This window comes from Eublepharis macularius, chromosome 3 (genome assembly GCF_028583425.1).
Source record: "Eublepharis macularius isolate TG4126 chromosome 3, MPM_Emac_v1.0, whole genome shotgun sequence".
Classification (NCBI taxonomy): domain Eukaryota; kingdom Metazoa; phylum Chordata; class Lepidosauria; order Squamata; family Eublepharidae; genus Eublepharis; species Eublepharis macularius.
Genome location: NC_072792.1, coordinates 127,061,215 through 127,088,077, shown reverse-complemented (window position 1 = coordinate 127,088,077; position 26,863 = coordinate 127,061,215). Strand labels below are relative to the sequence as shown.

Genomic DNA, 26,863 nt, shown 5'->3' with positions numbered 1-26,863 from the left:
CACTCAGAAACCTTTCCCTGTTACCTACAGAAGACAGCTCTTAGCCTGTGCTGTGTGCAAAGAAATCAATAATGGAGGAGGGAGAGGAGCTGCTCCACAGCAAAATTTGATAGGCCTTTACTTAGTTTTTGCTTAAAATCAGAGAAGATTAAGAAAGCCACTACTTTTCAGATGCATTGACAGTAGCTGAGCAGTAGCCCTGATCCAGCATCTATGACAGCATGACAGCTGTACATAATGGAGTTGTTAGTGCTGGCAGGTACAGCTATAATCTAGCTGTTGTGAGAAAATCTGTTTCATAAACAATCAAAACATGTCCTTTACTGACAGAGGAAAATCTCACATCTGCCTGCAGTTTCAGTGAGAAAGGTGGGCTATGCATAAAATAAATAAATCTTTCAAAGAAATGTTAATTTAAGAAATATGACCAGAAAGGGTCTGAATGGAATGGTGGGATGTAGCTGTACGAGAGAGTAATTTTGCACATTTTTTCTCTTCAGGAGAGAAAAAATAGCAGATAACTAAATGCTCACCAAAGAATACCTGTGTTTTCAGACATTTATATTTCATTTTAGTGAGATCATTTCAAACAGCCACTCCCAGATTTCTGAGATTAGTGCTTCTTCAGTCATATTTTGGTCTCATGGTGCTTACTGAAGCTGCAGAGAACCTGATCTTTGGAGAGACCACTCCAGCTTACTGGACCAATGTGGGCCATCGAGTCGTACTGCAGGATTTCCACTGTCCAAGTGTGTCCTTTCCTGAGTATCTACTTATGTGTTACAATGTCCAAACAATTTCAAAGGAATTAGGCTGTTGTAGCAAACTAAAACTAGAATCTAGCAGCACCTTAGAAACTGACCAAATTTGTTCCAGCATAAGTTTTTGTGAGTCACTCATAAACATACGCTAGAAAAAATTGTGTCTTTAATGTCCAAGTAGAACTGGTGAGGAATATACATATTTTTCAATATATCAAGGAAAACATCTAAAGATATATATCAGCCTGCAGTTTAGATACTGATTATACATTCAAACATATGATAACAAATATATTGAGTGAATGAAATCCTGCCCTCAAGTTGTAGTTGACTTATGGTGACCCCTGGCAGAGATTTCATAGCAAGAGACTAACAGAGGTAGTTTGTCATTGCCTGCCTCTGCAACCCTGGTCTTCACTGGAGGTCTCCCATCCAGTTACTAACCAAGGTTGACCCTGCTTAGTTTCTGAGATCTTATAAGATCAGGCTCTCTTGGGCTATCCAGGTCAGGGCTAACAAATGTATTAGCTTTCTAAAAGTCACAGGACTCTGCTATTTTCTTTTTCTTTTTTGCTCCAATGTAGCATGGAATTTACCAAATCTGAGGCTGTTATACTTGTTATGGTTTTTGAAGGTCAAGTTTAAGTTTCCCATACTGACTGTGAGAGAGAAGAAATGCAAAGGTGAAGGATTCTACTCCAAACTTTATTAGGACAAAACAAAGCACAGTAGATTATCTGCAACTTCTTAAGCAGAGAACATGCAAATTCCCATCTTCCCTCAAACTGAACATCACAAAATAGTGCTTTGGTTTGTGGGGAAATTGAGGACTTTGATGATAGGACTCTCTAAACAGTTTTTCTCTGTTTCTTATCACATGCCTTTTCCTCAAGTACATTGGGGCTGTCATTGCTCTTACTTTCCTGAGCCGAGAAAAGGGGAGGGGTGTCCACTTGCAAGAAAGCCCTTTCAAGGAGTGAGGGCACTGTTTACTTCCTCCCTCGTAATTTGAGCACCATGTGTAACATCATATAAAACACATTAAAGTTAGATAGGACACCCTACTATCTGGTTACTAGACCTTTTGAAAACAAGATGACAATGTAAATTCAGTTCTGTAATAAGCAGACTGATCCACAACCCATGCCTGTGTGCATCTGAACAGTTTACAAGTCCTTTTAAATGGCACTGGACAGCTGCTCATTATCCACTTTGATTGAACAAGCTGAAGGGTGCTTTGCTTGTTCTTTAGTGATAAATATCAGTCAAACATGGCCTCTATCACAATAATTTTAAAGGAGCAAGTTGAGGTAAAATAGCAAGGCTGAATTATGCTTTAAGTCTTCTGTGGATACCCAAAAGCTTTGGCTTCTCCGTTGATCAAATTGGTACCTTTTCCTAGGCACCGGCACCCAAGGGACATGGATTCAGGTACCTCAAGGTCAGAAGCAGAAGTTTCCATTCCAGAAGTCATAGAAGCTTATCATTCAAGCCATATGGCAAATCAGTTTCTTGAAGCTCTGACAAACTTCAGCCTGTACTGGAAACTCTATATAAATTGTCTAGGTGAGACCAAGCTCTCCTTGGATAACACTGCTTTCAGTTGCCTAAAGACTCTCCTGACTGCTTCCTTAACCATCCCAACTTTTTCTGATACTGCTGTTCTCATTACTAGAGTAGGGGACTTGTCAGCACTGCTGCTCTGCTGTACTGATTGTTTCCCTGGATGTTGATTCCTGCTTTGAATCTGCCTCACATAAATGGTTTAGAACTTCCTGGAGCTGAGGTTGGAAATGTCCTCCGAACCTGAAATTGTATCTTACTTTCATTATTGCTTGAACCTGGATGTATCCCTGCCAGGTTCTTTAAATTTTAGAATGAAGAATGGAATAAAGACTATTAGATAAAATCACAAAAACAAATCCATTTTCCACCCCTTAGGGTTTTTCCATATTTTTCCTGAGATTGTATTAGTTTCCATGGGAAATATTGCTTTCATCAAATGCAGAGTTCTGTTGAAATTAGTTGCTGCCATACTGAGCCAATGTTTGTCTTGTCCTGTGAGGCTGGCAAACAGTTCTTATTGATTAGTCAAAGTCTAAAGTGATTACATACAGACATATGAATATAAAAAATTCAAGTAAAATTCATTGCACATTTACTTTGCATAAGTATGTCAAGCTGGTATAGTTTGTGGAGCCCAGCAGAGAAAAGAGGAAAAGTAAAGGTATTTATATCAGATAACCTGATATTTCACTTTGCCAAGAGGAGAAAAACTCACTTTGCGTGCTTACAAATCTCTTAAAATTATTCCCAGACATAACCTATTGGTGTTAAGAATCAACTTCATCTTTAAAGTAGATGTCCTTAAGGTCAATTACTCATCTTTATCCAAGAAGACAGAAATTGAGAGTGTCATCATAATATGTGCCAATCGCACCTCCCTGTTAATTTTGTAAATGGTTACAATCTGAGGATATGTCCACTTCACACCTTTAAATTACATTCAAACATGTTATGAATCATGGTTCTTTATTAAGAAATTCTTGGAACTGTAGTTCTGTGGAAGGACTTGTGACCTCCAACAATGATTTCCCTGCTGTTCTCAACTACAGTTCCCAGGGTTTTTAAGGAAGTCATAATGGTTATACTGGTTTACATTTGTAAGGCTAAATATGCTTTGAGTAGATACCGCCTCAAGCTCTTGATGAGAATGCTATATTTCTTCTAATTATTTCTTGGAAAAGTCACCTTTCTAAAAATGATTTATTCAATGCATGAAATCAACTTTGAAATTAGCTTTTTGGAATATATCTAACCATTTACTGAGTTGGACTGGATTGAACTCAAGCTCAGACTTGCAGTACTTCAAAAGCAAAACTGCAGGTGTCTGGTGTACTTGTTCCTCTTGTTCCTGCTGAAGGTAGTTCACACTGATAGGTCATCAGATCTCACCTTACTACTACTGGAACGGCTGGACTTGCTGGGCCTGCGGTTGTCATGGAAGTAGCCATTAGGGAGCAAGCAAGGGGCAGAGCTATTGTTGGGTTCAGGATTTTGTGTATAGTTAACCTGGATAAATTGACTCTCTCCAACTTCATCCTCTTGGTTGTGAACCCTCTCTGTTGCAAAGTTGGCTGTGTTCTGTTGAGAGGCCATTTTATTACTGAAGGGGCTGATATATTTCCCACTAGGATTAGCAAGACACTGATTAAAATCTGGAGGAGGAGTACAACTTTGTGTGATCTTCTCTTGCGATCCCAGTTCCAGTTTACCACTGACTGGGCTAAGATTGCTTTTGCAAGAACCAGAGATCTTCTCTTTGGCTTTTTTCCATCCCAAGTGATAAAGTTCAGCCAAGCTTAAGAAGAGGGACAGTGCAGCTACGGCAAGCATGAAGATAATAAAGATATTCTTCTCTGTTGGACGAGAGACGTAGCAGTTAACTGGATGGGGGCAGGGCTGCCGGTGACAGATGTATAGTGTCTCAAGGAAGATTCCATACAGCATGTATTGTCCTACAATGAAAGCTATCTCCATGGTGGTACGGATTAAAATACTGCAGACATAGGTGTTCAACAAAGTGCCCCGAAGAATGATTCTCCCGCTTCCTTCCTCCCAACAAGACAGCTCAGACTTTTCTACTGCTGGATACTCATGCTGGCGGAAAGAGTCACTGTTTGGCTTTGCTCCTTCTTTGACTTCCTTCATTTTCCTTTTTTCTTCCATGCGCACTGTGTGCATTGCGTGGCCCATGTACAACAAGGAGGGAGTGGAGACAAAGATAATCTGAAGGACCCAGTATCTGATGTGGGAGATGGGGAAAGCTTTGTCATAGCAAACATTCTCACAGCCAGGCTGCCGGGTATCGCACATGAAGTCAGACTGTTCATCTCCCCATGAGGACTCCGCTGCTGTGCCCAGAACAAGCATCCGAAAGATAAAGAGCACCGTCAGCCAGACTTTCCCCACCACTGTGGAGTGCTTGTGGACTTCTTCAAGGAATTCTCCTAGGAAGCTCCAGTCACCCATTTTTGCTTACTAGGCGGAATGGCCTCTGAAAAAAGACAGCAAGAGAGAGTGGGTGAAGAAGAGAGGTCAATGCAGCTGGTTAATATTTTATCTACAAATGGGGTGGTATTTAAATGTCTCTAAGGCTATTATAAAACCTATCAAGGAAGCAATAAATGCCATTTCCTCTTAAGTAAAATGCCTCATCTCATTACAATATGGAGATGGGATGCCACAGTCAAAATGTCTTCAGAAAGGCAAAAAGTGTAAATTTCACTTTCAGCCTTCCCTATTAAAATTGTCCTCCACATATTAATCTGTTAACACTTTAGTTATCTAATCTACCAGTTAAAGCTGTGATCCCAAGTCCATTTCAAGTTCCAATGAATTTGATAGGATTTACTTCTGAGCAAATCAACACAGAATTAAGTTGTAAAGCTGAATGTACCTCTGTAGATACACGCAGGGGTCATTTCGTAGAAAAAGAGCGGGAGGAAGTCATTAGCATATGCCACACCCCTTGCCATCGCTGGAAGTGGTTCATTAGCATAACTGATTTGCATATGCCGCACCCCCTGACATTACCTATCCTGGCTGTTTTGGGCCCAATCCTGGCCATTCAGGGCCGAAATTGGGGCCAAAAGGGGCTGAAAATGGCCAAAAAGGGGCCCAAAATGGTCAGGATCGGGCTGCTGCTTAATGGAAGAGTGATCCACCACCCGTCAGAGGCCCGATCTGGGCCGTTTTGGCCCCAATCCAGGCTGAAACGAGCCCAAAATAGCCGAGAGTCAGGTGGGCAGGGCCACCTGACGTGACCTCTTTGGGGAACTGCTGGAACTGCATTCCTGTGCGTTCCCCCTTGAAATGAGCCCTGGATACACATGATAACTACTGCCCTACAGTAGCTCTTCTGAGACCCAGCTGCATCTGGGTCTCTGATAAGCATGAGTGAATGAATGGCCAGTCTCACTGAAGTCCCTGTATTTTCTCATTTAGCCTAGCACAATTCCTCATTGGCTTCATTCACTGTGCTGGTGTTTAAGGAATCCATCTTCCTTTCCCAGAAGACAACATGATGGTGGAATGCAGCTGTAAGTGATGCAACTGAAAGAGGGAGTCAATGTAGATATTGCATTCCAAATCCCAATAGTGGTCTTTGGTTAGACCTCGAACTATAAAACACCTTTGTTCCATCTTTTATAAGACGAAAGCTTTGCATTCCTAGTTTTCATGGCCATAGCCTCTTTTTACTTATGCTGTCACATGCTCTGACTGAGAAGGGATTACTTTATGTGCCAGACAAAGCAGAGATTTTGACAAGCAAAGAACTGTGAATGCATCTAAAGAACTCACTTGACAAGGTGGGCAGAGTCCATTCCACCCATGTAAGCTTCTGCTCTTCAGATAACTCTTTTCTGTACAGGCTTCAATTCTGTTCCCTGTGTTGAGAAAACTAAGGCTTCTCCGCTTGTTTAAAAATGGAGTAGTAGCTAAAATTGGAGTAGCAGTGATATAAATAGCAGAACGCTACAGCTAACATTTTCCCACAAGAAAAGTGATAAAAAGTCCTTAGCTCTACAGAATGTACTGATCTGTGTGCTGTAAACTATGTTAATATGTTTCTTTAATAACACACGCAAACACACACCTCATAACTCAGATCCGTATGGAACTGAAAATCAAACCAGACAAGGTGCTGGGAATTTGAAGTATTTTTTTCTTTTTTAAATAGTCAATATAAGGGGCCCTGATTTGAATTAGAACCCCCATGAGTCTTCCCCCATGACATTTCCTGACTTGAAATGGCAGTCACTGGAAGCATCCAAGTGATACAAAAACCACTAGCCAATCTCATTCCAGAAAACTTATGCTTGACTTGTGATCCCAGTATCTACAGGCCTCTTTCAACATGGGTCTCCAGTCTCCACTATGAAATGACAGCAAAAGTCACCTAGCTTTGGGGAAAGCAGATAATGAACCTTCCCTCAATACCCCATCAATGAAGTGGGGTTAATGCTTCCTAATTTGTGAGGAAGGTGAAAAATGCATTTTTGATGGAAGAAGCTCAGATACTTATAATGTTTACAGGAATGGGACCTGCAAGGACTTGCAGGGGGCATCTTATTTTCCCCTGCATCCTCTCCTCTACTATTTTCTCTTTCCCTTCCTTGAAAGCCCCCATAGAATCTCCCCCTTTCCTGCTTTCCTTCTTTCTTTTCTACCTATTAGTGCACCTACCTTTATCTGCCCTCCTGTTTTTAAGTTTCTTGCCTTCCCTCCCCCTGGCAACTTCTCTCCAGCTGTGTAGTGGCCACTGGGCAGGCTGAGTGATATGGGTAGTGAGTTTGTGGTAGTCTCTGCTAGGCTTGTCCCCAGTGAATCTCCATCTATCAGGTGTCATGACAGGGCAGTTTTGGCTGTCAACCATGGCTTTGCTTTGCTGAAACCAAGGATTAGAAGGCTTAGCCATACTGCTGTAGTTGCATAGCAACCTCCAGAACGACCGCTGAGAGCTCAGTAGGCATTCTTATAGTTCTTTCTATTTTGAGGAGTTTTAATCCCACAATTTTTAATTGGATTTTTTTAAAAACCTAAGATTTCCTTGATGTTTGTAGAGATATTCCACGCCCCCCCCCCAAGTTGGGTCTAGCAACATTTTGTGGATTTGTTAATCTGCACTGTATGGCCCAGTTTAGAATTAGATATATGATTGTTTGGAATAATGGTTGAGGCTCAGTATTTCTCACTACTAGTCTTGTTTTTAAACAATAAGGATGTTTGTTGAAAGTACATAATATTTATTTTTAACAGACCTTCTGCCTGAAACCTGATGCTACTCATCCTTGGTTTCCACTGGTTTGGAAGCTAGGGATCCCAGGTGTCTGTCAGTGGTAGGTAATCTCTTTGTGGGTTGTCTCCTTGCCAGCCAGTCACTGGCGACTGGCAAGAAGTTTTGGGCTGCCTGGAAATTGCCTGCCACCAGAAGCCACTCCAGAAACATGCACAGTGAGCATGCTCCCAGCGGACATGATGACATCACTTCCAGAAGTGTTGTCATTGCATCAGCTGCAGGAGTGATCCCATGCTTCGTTTGGGGTTGATTTTGGCCCCAAACACAGCGCAGAGCACAGAAGTGCTCCTGCAGCTGGCGTGACAATGTCACTTTGAGAAGTGATGCCATCACATGACTGCAGGAGTGCGTGTGAAGACACACATGTGGAAGGTTCAAGGTAAGTGCCAGCTTTCCTCTGCGGCTGTCAGTAGGGTATAGGGACCTGGCAACCCTAGGGAGCTGACCAGGTATGGTTTTATCCCACAGACTGCTACATTTAAAGACCTAGCAACACGTAGATTTGGTCAACTGTACAGGTCCTTACCAAGAAATTGTTGTCCCAGAGGCAGTATAGTACAGAGGTTATAATTTTGGACTAGGATTTTGTAAACTTGGATTCAAATTCCCACACTGCCTTGAAGTACACTGGATAACCTTAGACCAATCCTCCTCTCTTTCAGCATAAGTTACTTTGCAGGATTGTTGTCAGGATAAAATGGGACAGTGCCCTGACCTTCTTGGGGTATGGGCAGGATAAAATGGGATAGATAGATAGATATCCCAACTCGTCTAGTAACAAGGTGGATGGGGGGGAGGGGATAGAGTGAATGACACCACACCATTAGCACAACGTCACTTCCAGTGAATACCCTCAAGTGACATCACTACACCAATGGCATTTGGGCCAACTGTACGAAGTTTGGATGAACCCTATAGCATTGCACTTGTGCAGTGATGCTGGAAATGACTGGTCCAGTCATAGCCCACATGAGCTAGGATGAGCCCACATAAAAGTGTTCCCTGATGCTGTAACATCTGAGTGCACTGCAGTATATGTACAATCTGGTCAACACAGCCAGCATGTGGTGCAAAAATTCAATTATTTTCTTAAAGCAACCATACCCTGCATTGAAGTCAGTGAGATGCTTAAATATAATGAATGGATACTTCTTGCATGTCAATAAACTGCACAAAAAGCTGAGCATTTCAGCCTTTTGTAGAAAATAGAAATATATTATAAAATATAGAAAAGTATTCAGCCTTGATGTACAACCTGTAACTTGGAAGTTCACATCCATGCTTATGAATCCATCTATGTGGACTGAACACCAGCTGAAGGACTGTAACTGGAGGATAATGTTAAGTGGCAGATAATGACCTTGGGTGTGAGTGTATGGGAGGCTTGCTGCACAGCTTGGTGTTAGGCCTAGTTTTACTTAGCATCTTTATCAGTGACTTCAAAGCTGAGTTAGCTGGCACGTAACTAACCATGTAAATCTTACAGTTGGTACTAAATTAGGAGGTGCTGGATACATGAGTGAGGACAGCCAAATAATATGGAGCAACCTAGAGAGATTGGGAAATATTGGCATTGTTTTATTGTAGTGTGTGTGAGGGGGCAGGAGAAATATTAATTTCATTTTCCAAAGCTCTGTTTAGTATGCACCTAATGAAAAGGAAGACTTTAAAAAAAGCAGTAAAATTTTGAGAGACTGAGATGGTAATAACAGGTAGTACGCACAATGAAACAGAGGAGTATAATATAGTGTTCTCAGGTAAGGCACATAAGGATTTCTCTGCAGTATATATAAATTAGTACATATGTGCCCTTGGGATGGATCCAGCTCCTTCTGTCTAGTCTCTTTAACCTCTTCCCTACCTACTGTGTCCATTCTAAAATTTAACTTCTCTCCCCACCCATTCCTGTTCCCAAACATTTCCCCTGGAAAAATGCTCTGCTTCAATGGTATGACTCATCATATAGTTATATAGATTGAAAAGAAAAATACACAGCATTTCTCCTCTGGTAGCCTATCAATAAATATGCATTAAAAAGATGCATATCTTTTTAAATAATAAATATGCATTAATATTGGTAACTGTTAGATAGTGATCTCTATCCAACCCACAACTGTTTGCATGGACTGGAAAATGATTTAATATCTAGAATTCCCTCTCAGAAAACTGCTGTCATTTTAAAAAACAAACTTTAGTGACCAGCAGCTGTGGTATTTGTGTTACAGGTGATACTCGAGATTGAAATTACTGTTTATTTTTCTGTCAGAATATAAAATATGTGGCAGACTTTAGAGTTGTTGCAAGGGCAAGAGCACTAGTCTAATTGGCAAAATTAATGCGCTAATATTGATCCACATTTTGCTGAAAAAGTTGCTATTTTTGAAATAACTGGCTGATACTAAAAAAAAATGTTAGTGGATGAATATGTTCTGGATGCCCTCCAGGATTTATAAGATATTCTATGGCTGTGGGCCTGAATTTAGGCTTCTTGTTTGATTGAGCGTGCATTGTTCTCATGATATCTGCTATGGCTAAAACGATACTACTTATTTATTACAGATAGGTAGGTGTTTCTTATTTACTTCATTCATACTTCATTTCTCTCAAAGGTGGGCCCAAAGTGACTTATATTGTTGTCCTTTCCTCCGTTTGAACTGTAATCCTAAACAAAGTTACTCCAGTCTAAACCCATTGATTTTAATGGGCTTAGACTGGAGTATATCTGCTTAGGATTGCACTGTTTATCCTCACAACAACCCTGTAGGGTAGGTTAGGCTAAGAGTAGGTAACTGGCCTAAGGTCACCCATAAAGCTTCCATGGCAGAATGGGGATTCAAACCTACTGTTTCCCACTCCATTCACTACACCACATCCTAACCATGTTGCAGATGACATGTTCATCTGTCTACTTGCAACAATAAAGGAGAAAATCTGAATCTGCTGAGTTTTTCAGAAAGAGAATATTCTCTATATTTTGGACCAGTATTTAGTTCTTCAACAGATTTGCACCACACTTCATATTGTGAGACTTTCTAATTTAAAAAAAGGAAAGAAAGAACCAAAATAGTTGGCTCTAACCCTCTGTCCCATTTTTTGGCCTCTTCTTCAGCCTCAGAGCTATGACACCCCAAAACATACACAGCAAAATCCCTGAAACTATCTCTGCAAAATCACCCATTCCTTTTTCCAATGCCATGAGGCAGAGCAGATAGAGAGAGGAGTAGAATGGTGTGAAATCCACCTCCAGGGCAAGCCAAAACAGGAACTGGAGGAGAAACTGTTTTACATTCTGGTATGTCTCAAATTCTTTCCAGCGAAGTACTGACATTCCAAAGGGCAAAGTTCAGGGATAAAATAAAATGCTAAGTGGTAAAACTAAAGCGATGCTTGTAGTAACTAAGTGACCAGGATTTAGAATCACATCATTCTGAACTCTTCTGCCTAATTTATGGCAGATGAGAAAGGCGGTGGTGGAAATAATATCTTGTCAAAACGGAGGTGTTTTGAATCAAGCAAATACAGTTGCACGTGTCCTTTTTTATTGAAATCTCAAATAGGAGTGGCATTTTTATAGTTGCTTTATGCTGCCCATCAGAAGAGTCTTAAAGACAATAATTGCTGTAGACCTAAAATGTTTAGGAATGAGAAGAATCCCTGAACCAGCATTGTTAACTTTTAAAATTAACAAATAGATAAAATGTAGGGAGGGAAGGAAGAAGCTGGTTCATCTGTTTTTCAGATTCCGAAAAGTTCTAGTCCCACACATGCTGATGGAGTGATAAAATTGATTAGACCAAATTGCAAGCAATAATGTCTAATCAATTCCACCCCTAAAATGAAATACAATATTCTTGAGTTGAAAGACACTTAGGAGAGAAAAAGAAAAGGTCTTGCGTATGTTTGTTTGCTTAAAGGATTTTATGAATATTTCTCTAGTAAAGTGGCTAAGTCCTAGGGCTACCAACCTCCAGGTGAGATCTGGATTTGCCTACTTCAGGCAGATAATCTCCTGGTGGTCCAGCTGTCCCACATGCCCTTGTGTCTGGGTGAAACAGAGGGGTGGGAATGATGTCAGTGATCAGCTGATATCATGTCCAAACTTTCACCGAGATGTGATGTTGACATATTGTACAACATCATGTCTGCCTCTTACCTCTCCCCTAAAACTCCTGGGAAGAGCCAGGTAGCATCCTGGCATTCCTAGGTCTGGAGATCCCCCAGAATTACAGCTGATCTCCAGACAACAAAGATTAGTTCCCCTTGAAGAAATGGCAGTTTTGGAGGGTGGACTCTATTGCATTATTTCCCTGCTGAGCTCCCCCTCTTCCCCCAAACTCCACCCTCCCCAGGCTTTGCACTCAAATCTCCAGGAATTTTCCAAGCTGGAGCTGTCAAACCTACAGCCCTTTAGCTATAGCAGTTCTGAAACTGTGTGGCATGGGAAACGAGTGTCTAACTCATCATTATTGAAGCCACAGGTGCTATATATTAGAACCATAACAATAATATATACTTAAAGGCAGTACTGAGAGCCCAAAAGTGGATGGGGAGGGCTCAGCATGAAAACAAGTGTCTGTATCTCCCACACCCAACGTGCTATGAAGATGTCTTGATTTTCCCAAATCACATAATATTTACATAGTATCTGTATACAGTATCAGACCTTCTGCACTCACATATTAATGACTATGAAGGCCTATATCTAAATGCCTACAGATTAATTAAGTAGTGGGTGGGCTAATATCTTGTTAAACAGAATGCCAAAACAAACACTTGTTTGATGGGTAACCTGCATGAAGAGATTCAAAATAGCATTTTTATTTAAGATATTTTAAACTAGCATTTCTCCCCAAAGTGGACTCAAGCTGGGTAGGTATCATCCCTTGGAAACAACCTCCCCATAAGCATGCATTTACAAAACAAAAAAGTAAAACCTTCAAACTACAACAAAAAATCCTGAGCAACTAGTGTCCGTTATTAATAACCAAGTGTAATCCAGTGATTATAGGTGGCCATGTTTACCAGATTTCAGTGGCTGGTCTGATCGAACAAGAAAGCAAAGACAGAATAAAAGATCCCAAATTCTGGATTATTGTTTATAAGATTATTAAAAACGATATGGATAAAGTTCATAAGAATATGGTGCAGTGTGAACTCACAGCTCATATTACAAGGACATCATCTGCCAAAGAATGACATATTAAAGTCTAAAGAGGCTACTGAGAAAAAATGAAGATGCACTGTTCTAATAGTAAAATCAAAAAGAGTCCAGTAGCACCTTTAAGACTAACCAACTTTATTGTAGCATAAGCTTTCGAGAATCATAGTTCTCTTCGTCAGATGCATCTGATGAAGAGAACTGTGATTCTCAAAAGCTTATGCTACAATAAAGTTGGTTAGTCTTAAAGGTGCTACTGGACTCTTTTTGATTTTGCTACTACAGACTAACACGGCTAACTCCTCTGTTCTGATAGTGCCTTGAAGCAATGTCGCATCCTTCTGTTGACTTCAGTAGACTTAGAAAGGTATAACTCTGTATCTGATATTTTCCTTAATTTGCTCCCAAAATTGCTTTGGGAGAGTTTCTTTCTGTCACAAGATACTTTTGGCTTCACAAAACTGAAATTTCTGGCAGATGCTCTCATTACCCTTCCAGATTAGAGATGGTGTTTAATTCCACACAGCTTACCTGAAGCCAGGATGTTGCGGAACATGCCGGAAAAAATACAGAAGATCGCATTTTCTCTGGCATGTTCCACAATGTTCCTCAACGTCTCAGCTTCAGGTAAGCCGTGTGGAATCGGCCCATGTATGCTTTAAGTTAAATAAAGCCAGTTCCAACCTGTTGGTCTCTTAGACCTCAGCCCTCCCAAGGAAAACACTGCACTGCATTCAAGGGTTTAGGATAGAGGACTGCTGCTTTAGTGGTTACATTTGTACTCTGTCTCCAATCACATTTTACATTTGCAATTACAATTTTTAAATGATCATTTTACTCACCCGTCTCTTCCTGCTTCTTGAAATGACTCTTCCTTCTGTTATTCAATAGAGTCTTAATGCTTTCTTAGCATTTTGTACTTTCAATCATCTTCTTTCTCTTTTCCTGCTACTTTTTTCCATCAGTTATTGTTTCTCTCCCTCCCTCCCACATGATCTCCTAGGATCTACCTTTCCTAGTCACTGTCCCCTCCTTAAAAAGTCTTTATAGATTTACCCCCTCCTTCATGGTCCACCTTTCTAGTTAGTCCATTCAGGCACCTACTATGATGATTGTTGTTTTTAATCTCTTTTCAGTTGTCAAGATAGAAGCATTGCACTTTTAATCCTTTCAAGATAACAAGACATTATCAAGCCTCTCTTTAAACAGAGACACAGTGATGCTCCTTGTGTGACCAGAGGGAAAATAGGGATGCTTGGTTACGGGGGGGGGGGGCGGGAGTTGTTCCATGCTACTTCTGAAAAGCTCCACCAATTAAACAAGTTTGGAGAGTTCAAAGAGCCTCTTATTTGTTGAGAGTACTTTTCTTAGAGGGGGGGAAAACATGTATATAACCAAAAATTCACACAGGGAGTAAAAATAGAATTAAACAGTTCTGGACACTGTTCACAACACAAACAGCCTATTGAGAATTTAGAATGCGGCCAGCACCAATATCAAGGCTTCATAAAAGCAGCAAGAACCTTGCTACAGAAAATCAAAGGGGAGTGCAGATTCCTTCTCCTCACAGGCATTTGAGTTCCTCCCACTTTATTGAAATCTCCTCCTGCCAACAAATAATAACATACCTATAACCCTAATAGCTATACATGCTCCCCTGTGCAGATTTAAAACAAAACAAAACAACAAGGAGACCACACAGGTCTAGGGTGCAAGATTCTGCAAACCTCTGCATGAGTATTTGAACAAGTGGTGCTACAATAATACTACTTACATAGCACTTACCCTTAAAGCTCAAAGTGCTTCCTCCAACATTATCTCAGAGCTATAAACAGCTCTGTAAGTTAGGCAAGCATTATTGGGATTTTATGGGAAAGGTGAGATTGAATGGGCAGCCTAACATAACTATAGTGAGTTCATGACAAAGATGTACGTTGATTCAGGGACTTCCAGTTCATACTCTTAAACACGCCTGTGGCAGACAGGACTGGCCCCAGCTCTGCCTCTCCTGAGAAACCAACCAATGAGAGGGAATGGAATGCTGAGCCTGGAACAGTTGGAGTCCATTGGAGAGAGTGAGAGGCTGAGAGGGGAAGGAACTACTGAGAGAGGGCAGCAGAGAAAGATAGCTGGATGTAAATCTGTTCTGATAAGTTGTGCCCTTCCCCATTTAACCAGAATTTATTTATGAGTTTAAAGCCATTCACTCCTATGTTCCATCTTGTAAATAAAGTTTAAGTTGTTTTGTTTAACCCTGGATGGCTTGAAGTCATTGGCTGAGGGAAAATTTCACACATAGAGACCTCAGATGCTCTGGTCACATTAAATGGGTCAAGTTTAAGCATATGGTGGCAGTGTATATAAGGAAATGAAACTTTAAGTTTCCTTTCCCCAATAGCCCTTGACAGTAGCTGGGTAGGGGAAGTAGGTAGAGGGAACAGGCTTCCTGTCCGGTGGAGCCTCTGAGAACAGGAGAGAGGTGACCCTGAGAGGATTTGGGTCAGGACTCTCTGCCTGCTAAATTGGAGGCTAGACAGGTGGCATGTCATGGCCAGCCCTTATCTGCCTAGGAAGCCCCAAACGTGTAAGGGGAGGTTTAGGATGGGTGACAGGGTGTGTGAAAGGCTACGGGTCTGCCACAACACCACTATACCAGCTTTCTTGAAGTGATTCATTCTCCCACTGGCACTTCCTCTGAGTAGGCTTGCCAGCCTCCGGGTGATAGCTGGAGATCCCCCGGAATTACAACTGATCTCCAGGGAACAGAGATCAGTTACCCTGGAGAAAATGGCTGCTTTGAAGAGTGAACTCTATGGAATTATACCCCACTGAGGCTCCTCCCCTCCCCAAACCCCACCCTCTTCAGGCTCCACTCCCAAAATCTCCAGGAATTTCCAAGCCTGGACCTGGCAACCCTAACTCTGGGACAGTCCACCCACAACATCTGGTCTAATTAAGTAGAAAAGGGGGGAATGGGAAGCATTGCCATGTGTGGACAATGACTTCAATCCAAAGTAGTGTGAGCTGAGCTCAGCAAGAAGAATGGAAATTTCCCATCTCTTCTCTCTTTCTGTGGGCCACTGTCCTCTCCCCAACAGGGATCCCATGGATCAGGGAATCAAAGGAACAGTGCTGTGAGAATGGAACCTAGAAGTGGGAGGGCGGAATCTTAAAAAACCACTGCCTTCCTCTGCTGGTGGAGATGCCCTTCCCTTGGCAGAGAACAAAGTTTGGATCCAAGCCAATAACATCAGAACTGAAAGCATTAAATGATTCAGCAGAATATTTAACTAATTAAATATTAGTTAAATTAGTTAAATTAGTCAAAGGTGAACTTTAGCTGGCTTTCTATCCATGTCTTCCAGATGGGTATCCTGAGGGGCTTAGTATTGTTATCAACCATGTACGATGTATACTATATAGTTATATAACAATAGACTTGCTCAATAAGTTATTTTCTAATTTTCTGAAGTAGTTCAGAGTTAATCTTTTGAATTCAAAGATGAAAGCACTTCCAGGGGGGTTTCATGCAGAAATCAGGAGGGAGAAGGAAAATCTGCTCTGAGATCACAGCTCCCACTTGCCATTCTTAGACTTCAACCCATAATTTTTGATAAACATCTTCAAATTATAACCATCTTGTCAGTTCTCTAATGTTTTGAACTGATTAATTAATCCATTATTTGATAGAATGAATGCAAAGTAGTTCACAGACGGAATAAAACTTGATTCAGATGACAGCATAAAAAAAAGCAATGTAAAGATATGTTGCCAGTTAAAAGACCCAGGAGGAGCAAAGAGCTGTTGGGATTATGATTTGAAACAATTGCTCTACAGAGCAATAATACAGCATTGTTCATTGGCACAATATAAGAAAATGTTTCCTTTGAAGCCCATTATCTGTTAGAGAGATAATGCTTATATAAATGAGCAGCTCTTCAGTTTTACAGGCCGGCACATTAATTTTACCTCTTTTCTGAGATAAAACAACACCAGAGCTGATCCGGGGGGGGGGGAGAGAAGGGGGCCAGAAATCTGAAATACTGGAGAATTTTCAGAATTTAAAATATGATATCAAAATTTAACATTTCAATTTCAGAATGAAAACCTGATCTCACAATTCACAATTAAGTTGCTTTCATTTGATTAATATTTGATTTCATTCACATTTAGCATTTCTATAATACAATCACTTTCAGTGCATCTGATGAAGAGAACTTGATTCTCGAAAGCTTATGCTATAATAAAATTGGTTAGTCTTAAAGGTGCTACTGGACTCTTTTTGATTTTGCTATTACAGACTAACAGGGCTAACTCCTCTGGAGTGTGACATTGTTACACTAATCTTTATACCAACTTTATAAAGTAGAACAGGAAATTCATTACAGGCTAGAGCAGAAAGTCTTGCCTAAGGCCATTCACTGAGCTTGAGGCTGAGATTAGATTTGAAATGGCAATCTCCTAGAGGCTCAGGTTCTCTTAGCCACTATGTTGTATCACCTCATTGCATAAGTACAATTAAATATTGGGTTGGATCCCAAACACCACCAGCAGAGTAGAGTTGACAGAGCAGAGTGGAGTTGCAGAATCTGTGGACATCAAATTATAACACTGTTCATTGACTATTATTTATTTATTTAGATATTTATTTTATTCAGGTATTTCCAGGTATACTCCACTTTTCTTCCAACTGGAGACTCAAAGCAGCTTACAACAGTGTTATCCCAACCTCACGCAACCTTGTGAGATAGTTATGCTGAGAGAGAGTAACCTAAGGTCACTCAGTGAGCCTTCATAGGTCTCTCAGATCCTAATTTGATACTCTAACCACTATATCACATTGGCTTTCAACCTGTCTCTTAACTATTTGGAGACTGTGGGAAAGAGGCACACATTCAGAAAATATTTGTCATCAAAATTAACAGAGGAGAATTTTGAGACCTTTTTTTTGGAAGCAAATTCATTTTAACTCTGAAGGTTAAAGTGCATGATACTTCAGGCTTTGGATTTGACTGCGGCTTTGTTAAATGAGGTGATTGTTTTAGGTGGGTAGCCTTGTTTGTCTTTAGTAGAACAGCAGAATTTCAGTCCAGTGGCACCTTAGAGAACAACAAGATTTTCAGGGTATAAGCTTTCGAGAGTCAGAGCTGCCTTTTAATACCTTGGGTGGTTAAACTACACAAGAAGTTGTCCGAATCCACACTTTCCTACTTTCCGCTTTTCATGTGCATTAATCATGCTGGATTCTATCCCGCAATGTTCCAGTCTGTGTTCACATCCCTTCTCTTACTGCCGCTGCCTCGCGCTATACTTCATCCACATCCCTGGTAGAATCGCGCAATATGGGGCGGGTTTAGATCCGATGTCGCCGATGACGACATCACGTTCATTTCCCCCCCCCCATTTTTTCATCAGATTTCCGCTATAGCATTTTTTTGCTAAATTGCTATGGCGAGGCCACACCCCTATGATGCCTGTGATCAGTTAATGTTATTCTATGCCTTCTTCTTTGAAATCCATTGGACCATTATTCTGGTGGGCTAATTTGAACTGTTATTTAAGGTGGGGGTGATCCAAACTCTCCAAACGGGCAGACTAATTATTTGACACTTGAATGTAATGTTAGAATGACAGATTTCCGCTATAATGGTAATTTCAACAGTTAAAAAAATTAATTTTAACAGCCACCAATATTTCCAACTGTTCGGCATCCTAAAAATGACACGGAAATGGAAATGACGCTACCCCTTGATGTCTCCACGGGGATTTTGGAGCACATCAATTAAGATTTATGGCCGGGATTGTGCAACAATGCTGGGAAAGTCCCCTTTTTTTTAAAAAAAGGGAAAGGGCGGGTAGGCAGGCATGCTGCGGAGAGAGTGGAAAAGCTTGATAATTGCACGGCAAAGAGGGATGGTGTTCCAGAAACACGGAAGTGGGGTGGTTTGAAGGAGGCAGTCTCCTTGTGAAACGCTTCTATTTGTCCACATCCACGGTGAGAACCACGCAAGAGAAGCGTTTGAACACATGACAAATTTGTCTGAGGTGCAATGCGAAAGACACGAGAGAATGGCTGGATTGAGGTAAGAGTATGTGAACAGCCCTCTGAGAAGCGAATAATGGGCGGGAAAAAAGTGGAAAACTTGAGACGTGTGGATTCGGCCATTGTTTGTTCTGTCAGTTTCTTCCATATTCTTGCACTAAACAGAGGAATCCTTTTAATGTTTAAATTTCAGAAAACCATATTGACTTTCTTAGCTGGAGTAGAGATCTTAATATTGACAACTCACAATTTTACTGCTTTGTTAACTAAATCACAATATTTGGTGCGATATGCTCTGGGTTCATTTACTTTGAGAGGTGTGGATTTATTCAGTAGGACCTACTCCCAGGGAATTGTTCTTAGGACTGCACAGACTGTCATGCAGCCTTTGCTTACCTTCTAGATAGAGATATATTGTGAATATTTGCTAGCAGGGTGAGGAGCTTTGTATGTGCTCAGAGGCACTCTTTAGTGCTCTTTTACACATCACATAGCTAAATATTTGCATTAAACAGGAACCAGGAGTGAGCATTAATTATCCCTTTCTTCAATTACACATTGCTAAATCATCTTCTGAATTTGAGTAATTTGTGACTACTTCGTTCAGTCATTATCTTTCCTTGTGTAACCTTTTAACCTCTTGCAATGGAGATTCATGTGAAATTTGTTATTGTGAAAAGTTCTTCGATGCAATATGGTTAAAATAAATTAACCATATTTAATTATTTTAAATCTAAATATGGTTAAAATAAATTAACCATATTTAGATTTAGAATAATTAAATCTAGAGGTCAGGGATGCCTGTGTGAATCATCTTATCATGGTAAAAAATGGTTGTACAGACTGAATTATAAGTTAGGTCCACATAATATTTTTGTTCTACCACAAATTGGTGGGTTTTTATACAACTCATAAAATACAACTCAAAAGCCTTTCGGCTTCCTAGTGATTATATATTCTAATACTTTGATCTAGGAGGCTAGCAGAATATATTACTTCCTTCCTAACCTTGCTCCACATGGAATTAGTATTTACTGAAAAGAAAAAAAATCCCCTAGCATGTTGGAAGAAAAGTAGTTATATAATAAGTCCACCATAACATGGCACAATTACAGACTGAATTTGCAACCATATTTTCATAAGGGTGATGGAATTGTTTCTGCTGGACTTGCCCAAATAGGGTTTAGCCCAGCCTATAGTTTAATATGTTTCATCCCATCACAATCAGAGATCATTAGTTTATCTTGAACTTTGTGGAAGATGGAGAATGAATACTTTAAAAAACTGAAACTTCTTTGAGATTTTAAATGTTTTGTATAGTTTACTTCTGGATGTTAAATCTCAGAACTTCAGAATCATCTTCATTATCATTTTTAGTAATAACATTACAATGGTCACTTCTTCCTCATGATACAGGAAGGAAGTTTTAGGTATAATAGGCAGAAAAGACACAACCTTGTTTTGCATTATGGCTTAGAAATGAGAATATTACATAGTAAATGGTGAGGATTACAAGCCATGAGGAAACTACTTTCTCAATACAAAGACATAGCTGAGAACATTATAACATCTATTGCAAAGAATGACTAATAGATGTTCTTTTTCACCTACATGACACTTTTATGTTAGCATCCTTTGCAAACATTTAGGTAGCAATTGTATGTAGATTTACATTAGTATAGTGCCTGTTAAGTCTTTTGTTGTTTTGAAAAAGGGAAGCATTCTCACAAAGAAAAAAGTACAATTTGGGGGGGGGGGGTCATCTAATTTGCATAGACAACACAGTACAGTGGCTAGAGAGCTACAAGATCTTCATGTCTTCAGTCAATGGAATTTGCTTAAATCTGATGAAATAGAAGCATTTAGCATAACACAACCCTCCCTCTTGCCCCATATGCATTCTCCTTTTTTACTTCTTTCACAAGGTTTAGAAAGCATGAACAGCACCATCCTAAACAAGGTACCTCTTTCTAAACCCATTGACTTAGCTAGACTTTGAAGGATGTAACTCTGTTTAGGATGGAACTGAGAAGGAGTTATATGAAATGAGATTGATGAAAACAGTTAGTTACTAATAACTTACCTTTTAGCTATATTTGAAGGCTGCTGGAAACATACCTCTCAGTATCCAGCCTGGATCTTTGTCTAGTAAGTGACACTTTGGCTGAGGTAAATAACTCACACGGTCGCAGGAACCACTCTTCTTGTCTGGTATCAGCTGTCTGTCTGAAGGTTCCCAGAAAAACCGAAGGAAGCAGGGTCTTCCAGTTTCTGAGTGCTGTACGACATGACCCAGCAGCTGTCGGACTCTGATTCACTTAGAGAGTCATCGTTGTGGATTGGGATATAAATGTGGTCTCAAGGAGGCTTTATTATAAGCAGTGCCTTGGCTCAAGCTGAGCACTTCCTTTAGCTCCCAGCAACTCTATTTTTAATGAAGGAATTTGAGGCTATCTCAAAGGAAGTCAAATTGTTTTAGGAAAACAATAGCAAAGTAACTAAAGGTTTATTAGTTTCCTCCCCTGGGGACTGGAATGCAGTTGTCAATTGGACCAAATTGATGGACGGGCTATTTATTTAAAGCCTAATTCACAAGGCTCCTGCATTCAATTCTGTTTAGACTTTTTTAAAAAAAGATAATAAACTGGTATCTGAAAGAAGCAGCAGCTTAAAAGTGCAAGCGAGATGTTATGGCAAGATCCTTAGCTGCACCTGCTGTAGCTTATAGTTTTGATAGGCTGTTCTCAAAATGAAATACTTAGCTACCTTCACCATTGCTGCCCCCCCCATGCTTCCTCAGATGAGCTAGTCCATGTTAAATTTATATTATATTTGCAAAGCCCCATTTTGTGCTGAAGAAGAAATAGCAAGCTTCTGCTGTGACTCCTGGAGGAATAATCACCTGGAAGACCACTTTGGAAACTATACCAGAGTGCTTTTGCTCTGCTCCCATTTGTTTTGTTGGGGCCTCTGAGGGCAACCTGAACAAGCCTAATGGATTGTTTCCTTGGTTGTCATTTTTATCTCTATAATGAAGGTCCACAACTTTTATTTTAAGCTCACTGATCCTTATTTTTCGATCTATGCCTCACATTAAAACATAATATAACCTTCTTGTGTATAACCAAAATCCTTTAATTGTTAAATATGCTGATGTCTCTGTGTCACCAGCTTTGTGTTGAAAGGCACCTTCATTGTGGCATCTTTGCTTATGTCATGTACCCTCATCCCACTATTGCCTATGTTATATAGGCTGTGAAGTTATTTTAAAAATTACTATTTCAAAAGTCTGCAAAAGGTTTTTGACCAGACACAATAATGTAACCAAAGAAATGTATGTGTATAAGTCTCTCTCTTTCTCTCTGTCTCAAGGTAGCAATGTACCTATCATCTGCTTTATCATCTCTGAAAAACCACTGGCCTGTATCCAACCACATTCTGAGATCTTAAGGGCCCTTAATTTTTTCCTTTAGGTGGGACACTGAGTTCCTGAGCATTTGCTAGGTCCCAGGAATGAAATTTGAGGGGCTGCATTGGGAGAGGGGGCACCAATGAGAGACCAAGGTGGGGACATGGGGGGTGACCATTGGTGTTGCCATGATGTCCCTTCCAGCAATCACCAACAGGGGGCTGCGTTTGGACTCCAACCACTGCCAACTAACAAGAAAGTAACCAGAAGTATACACTAGAGTAATCACAATTATACCCTTTTCTCGAATTTTGAATAATTTTTACTATATATTAGAATAAAGTGCAAAGTGCCCAAATATTTGGAAACGATTGTATATAGTCAATAAATATTCAATAAATATCCCATAAATACTTTATGACATTATACAAAAATATATCCCTTCTATTTACAAAGTTTATACGAAAGCCCAGCCAGTGTAGAGCTTCCAAAGAGAAAAGCACAAGGTAAGTATAAGTTTTCTAATTCGATCTCTTTCAGGAACTATGTTGAACGAAGTAAGAACCTCCAAAGATGACAATGTCCAGAACTGATTGCCAGTATTTAATAGCAGAGCCTAACAGGCATTAACAGCATATTTCCTTCCGTTTCACTCAAGGCTTTTTCAAAGGCTCACATTAAACATGACAAACACTATAAAAATGAATTATAATAAAGCATATAACTAATTAAGCAAAGTTGTTGTCTGTGTTCATTATAATTACAATTTATATATCAGTTAAGGTTCTTTACTTACAAATTCCCATTGTTTGTTGTATTTATGTCACCAGGTTGGGGAAAAAATGACGGTCAATTGCCTAGGAGAAAGTTAACACCCACTCTGTTTTAAGCAGCCTATTCTTATGTTCTTAAAGGAACAGCAATAAAGTGTAAAAGTCTATAAAAATGTGAATATTCAGTCTCATTGTTTAAACCATGAGGGGATAAAGAATTAAGTCTATAGATCATTTGGATTCTTTTTGTAAAAGTTTTTGATGTGTGTCATAGTTTACGGAAGGGTTGATTACAGTTAGTACTGACACCCTAAAATCCCTACAATTAGAATGATAATCCATAAAATGTGAAACAAGAGGGCATCCACAACTCTATTTCTAATTCTGGACACATGTTCTTGCACCCTCACTTTCAAAGAGCATGAGGTGCTCCCCACATAAAATTTGGGCCAACTGCATTGGATCACATACACAATGTTGTTAGTTCTACAGGTAGAGAAGTCCGAACTATATAGGGCTTTATTAGTTTGTGGATTTACAGTGTGTGTTACCGGGATAGACAAATCACAGACATTGCAATTCTCATACGGGAAATGGCCCATTGGTATGACATTGAGACATTGGGACTTACCTTGTAGTTTTCTCTTTGGAAGCTCTACACCAGTTGGACTTTCGTATAAACTTTGTAAATAGATGGGATATATTTCTGTATAATGTTATAAAGTATTTATGGTATATTTATTGAATATTTATTGACTATATACAATCGTTTCCAAACAGTTGGGCACTTTGCACTTTATACTAATATATAGTAAAAATTATTCAAAATTTGAAAAAAGAGTATAATTGTGATTACTCTAGTGTATACCTCCGGTTATTTTCTTGTTAGTTGGCAGATGATGTCACTTCTAGGCAAACCTGAAAGTGACATCACACCACTTTAGGAATTGGCTGAAACTCTATGGTAAAACCAGAGTTTTCTGTGATTTCTAGAGAAAACTAATTTCAGGGTTTTCCTGGGAATGATGTTACACTGATGGCTGACAACCAATGGCCATTTTTTACTTTATTAAATGGCAGCTAGAGCATCCCTTACTGGGGGGGGGGGGCAAACCTAGAAAGACCAGTTAAGGAAAGTGAAGTGCTCTGGAGCAGCTCACCCATTAGGCAGCCCTAGACTATTGCTTATGCCCCTGACCTCAGCACTGATGCTCTGGCCAGTTGGTCAGCTCAGGGTTTGCTTACCCCGGGACTTTACCATAGCTTTCAGGGATTCCTAGAAAATTGCCCAGAAGTGGTACTTCCTGGTTTGAATGCAGCCCCCTTTCTCCTTACTGTATTGGTGGGAAAGTGAACCCTGCCTGGCTGGTCAGTGGCTCAAGGTACACCTGAGCCAGCATGCCCAGGGTGCAGAAAGCCATTGGGCCAGCCCTGAAGTATCCTTAAGTTTTTGGAACTGTGAGGTTGGATATAAGCCAGTATCTGCATCCAGCTAAGGCTCATTTGTACATTTGAATGACTCTGATGAGCATTTTTGAACTTCAGAATCACATTTGAGGATTTATTCATACTTTCAACCTATATTTCATAAGGTGATGGTTTCAGGAGCAATTGAAAAAGTGCTAGAATATGGTCAGGAGGCTATTAATTTTTATACAAGAGGGTTACAACTGAGGTTTCATGGAGAAGGGCTAATCTAATTTCCCCTTTACTTTCTATCTTGTCCTGGTTACCATTGCCTTTCTTCCTTTCTCTTCCCTCTCCCCAGCTGTCATTACCTCCCTGATTGCTGTTGCTTCCCCCATCCTGCTTGCTACCACCATGTCCTCCTTCTCCTTGTTCTGCCCACTGCTGCCTTTCAAGGCCCATGCCTGATCTCCAGACAGGTGCCTTGACAAGCATTGTGGTTCTTGTGGGGATTGGCAATGGCAGCCAAATTCTGGCCAGATTTCTTCTCAACATCTGCACATGCTCAGATATTACAACTGAGTCTTCTGTGGGATTCCCCTCCCCCCCATTTTTGACAATTTTAGGTTTTTCTTCAAACCTCAGAGTTCCTTCAGTTTGCCAAACATACATATAGTTGTAGCTGGCCATCTACCCCGGGGGGCAGCTTATCAGATAGATATATTATTTTTGTTAGTGTAAGGAGATCTTCCATTTAAGAGTTTTACCAGTTAATCCATAACCCTTTCATATGTATGCCTGGATGTTAATTCTGATACAGAGACATGTTTTTCAGATAATAATATTTTGGTGATCTTTTGTGGGTGTTTCGGTTTTGTGAAGTTGCAAAGACTGGAATTATTTGGTAGAATGGAGCACAGCTAGGCTCTTCATCTCTCCTGTCTTATTGGTAGGTTTTACTGTCAAAACTGATAATGGCTGTTAGCTGTCTGCTGGATCTTTGGGTGGGAGAGGGGCATGATGTGCATGCTGAAATTGTGATTCCAGCAGAAGCCTTGGGAAGGCATAATACAAGAAGAAACCTGCTGGGTCAGACTACAACTGGATCTCAAGACAAAATTAATTATCGGTTTGGGTTTCCTGTTATTTACTCCCATACATTTACTTACAGGTATTTCTGAACTCTTTTTGCAATATAAACTTGATAACATTATCAAATGGACAGTCCTGTTATATGATTGATCTAGAATATGTGCATACAGAAACATTTGGTGTTAGTTATGTTTTGAACATCTTGTGATTATATGTTGCACAGGAAGTATTCAGTTTGGTATTGTATCACTAGGTTGAAATATGGTTGTGTCTGTAAGATTTTTAAAAATTAGTTTGCCTGATTAGAATTGTTTTGAGTATCTTTTGTAGATGGTGATGCTTCATCTTTTTGTTGTTATTTTTTTAGTTGCACAACTAAAGAATTAACAAAACCATAAATGCCAGTTTGAAGATGGGAACACATCAGCTGAATTAGAGTCCTGCATGAAGTGATTCTGAACATGTTGTACATCAATTGTGGTATCAAGTAGACTGTGCCAAAGTGTTGATGCCTGCAACAAATGGTTACTAGTCAGCACCGCATACATCATGAAAGTAATGGAAATTTCTGGTTCAATAAAAGCTGTGTGCTGAGAAACTGTCAACAGCTTGGAATACTAAAGCTTCCAAAGCTGGCATCTGGAGAATCCTGTGTTGGAGTCTTTTTCACAAGACTGCCTGCTTGCCTTTCTCTCTCTCTCTCTCTCTCTCTCTCTCTCTCTCTCTCTCTCTCTCTGGCCTCTTCCCCCCCTCTCTTACACACAAACCAGGCTGCCTTTCAATAGCTGGGAGTTTCAAGATCATTAGTAGCCTCAGAAGCTTAGTAATATTCAATTTAACTGATGAGAGACAATTAGACAATGAATGGAAATGTGTGTGTTCTTGAGAAAAATAGAAGAGCCTGATGCTATTATGCTTCTGGTACAGCTGCATGATAGGAAAGTTAACTCACTGGAAACATGGAAATCCTTGGATATGTCACTCCTTTGAACTTCAGATTTCTCAGCTATATTTGGGGAAGGCTTCTGGAGAGGTGGCAAAGAACTGACCTAAATTATAACTAAGTTGCATGTCTTATCATTAAAAACACCTCTTTTAATTTCAACACACTATAATGAATAAACCAAATTAGCAAGCTGCCATGCCCCATGAATGAATTTTACAAATATTGGCTGGGATCCTATACTATGCAAATACAACCATGTATACAGATAGGAACTTTGGGACCTCACCCCTCCCACTGCAGCCTGCCATGCCCGTCTGGGATCCTGCCTCCTGGAGTCTATGGATCCAGCTAATAGCTTGGGGGAAGGAGTTGGGGGTCTGTAGTGGGAGGAGGAAATCAATAAAAAATACTC

The 26,863-nt window shown here is 40.1% G+C and overlaps 1 protein-coding gene across 1 annotated transcript; it reads right to left on the bottom strand.

Annotated features, from left to right (window-relative positions):
• Nucleotides 1-1,447: 1,447 nt before the first annotated feature.
• On the bottom strand, nucleotides 1,448-21,149 carry GJA5 (gap junction protein alpha 5). Its single transcript, XM_054974992.1, has 2 exons — nucleotides 20,908-21,149; nucleotides 1,448-4,818 (listed from the first exon to the last, which is right to left on the bottom strand). The coding sequence occupies exon 2, from the start codon at nucleotides 4,791-4,793 to the stop codon at nucleotides 3,690-3,692; it is 1,104 nt and encodes a 367-aa protein (XP_054830967.1). The 5' UTR covers nucleotides 4,794-4,818; nucleotides 20,908-21,149; the 3' UTR covers nucleotides 1,448-3,689.
• Nucleotides 21,150-26,863: the final 5,714 nt, after the last annotated feature.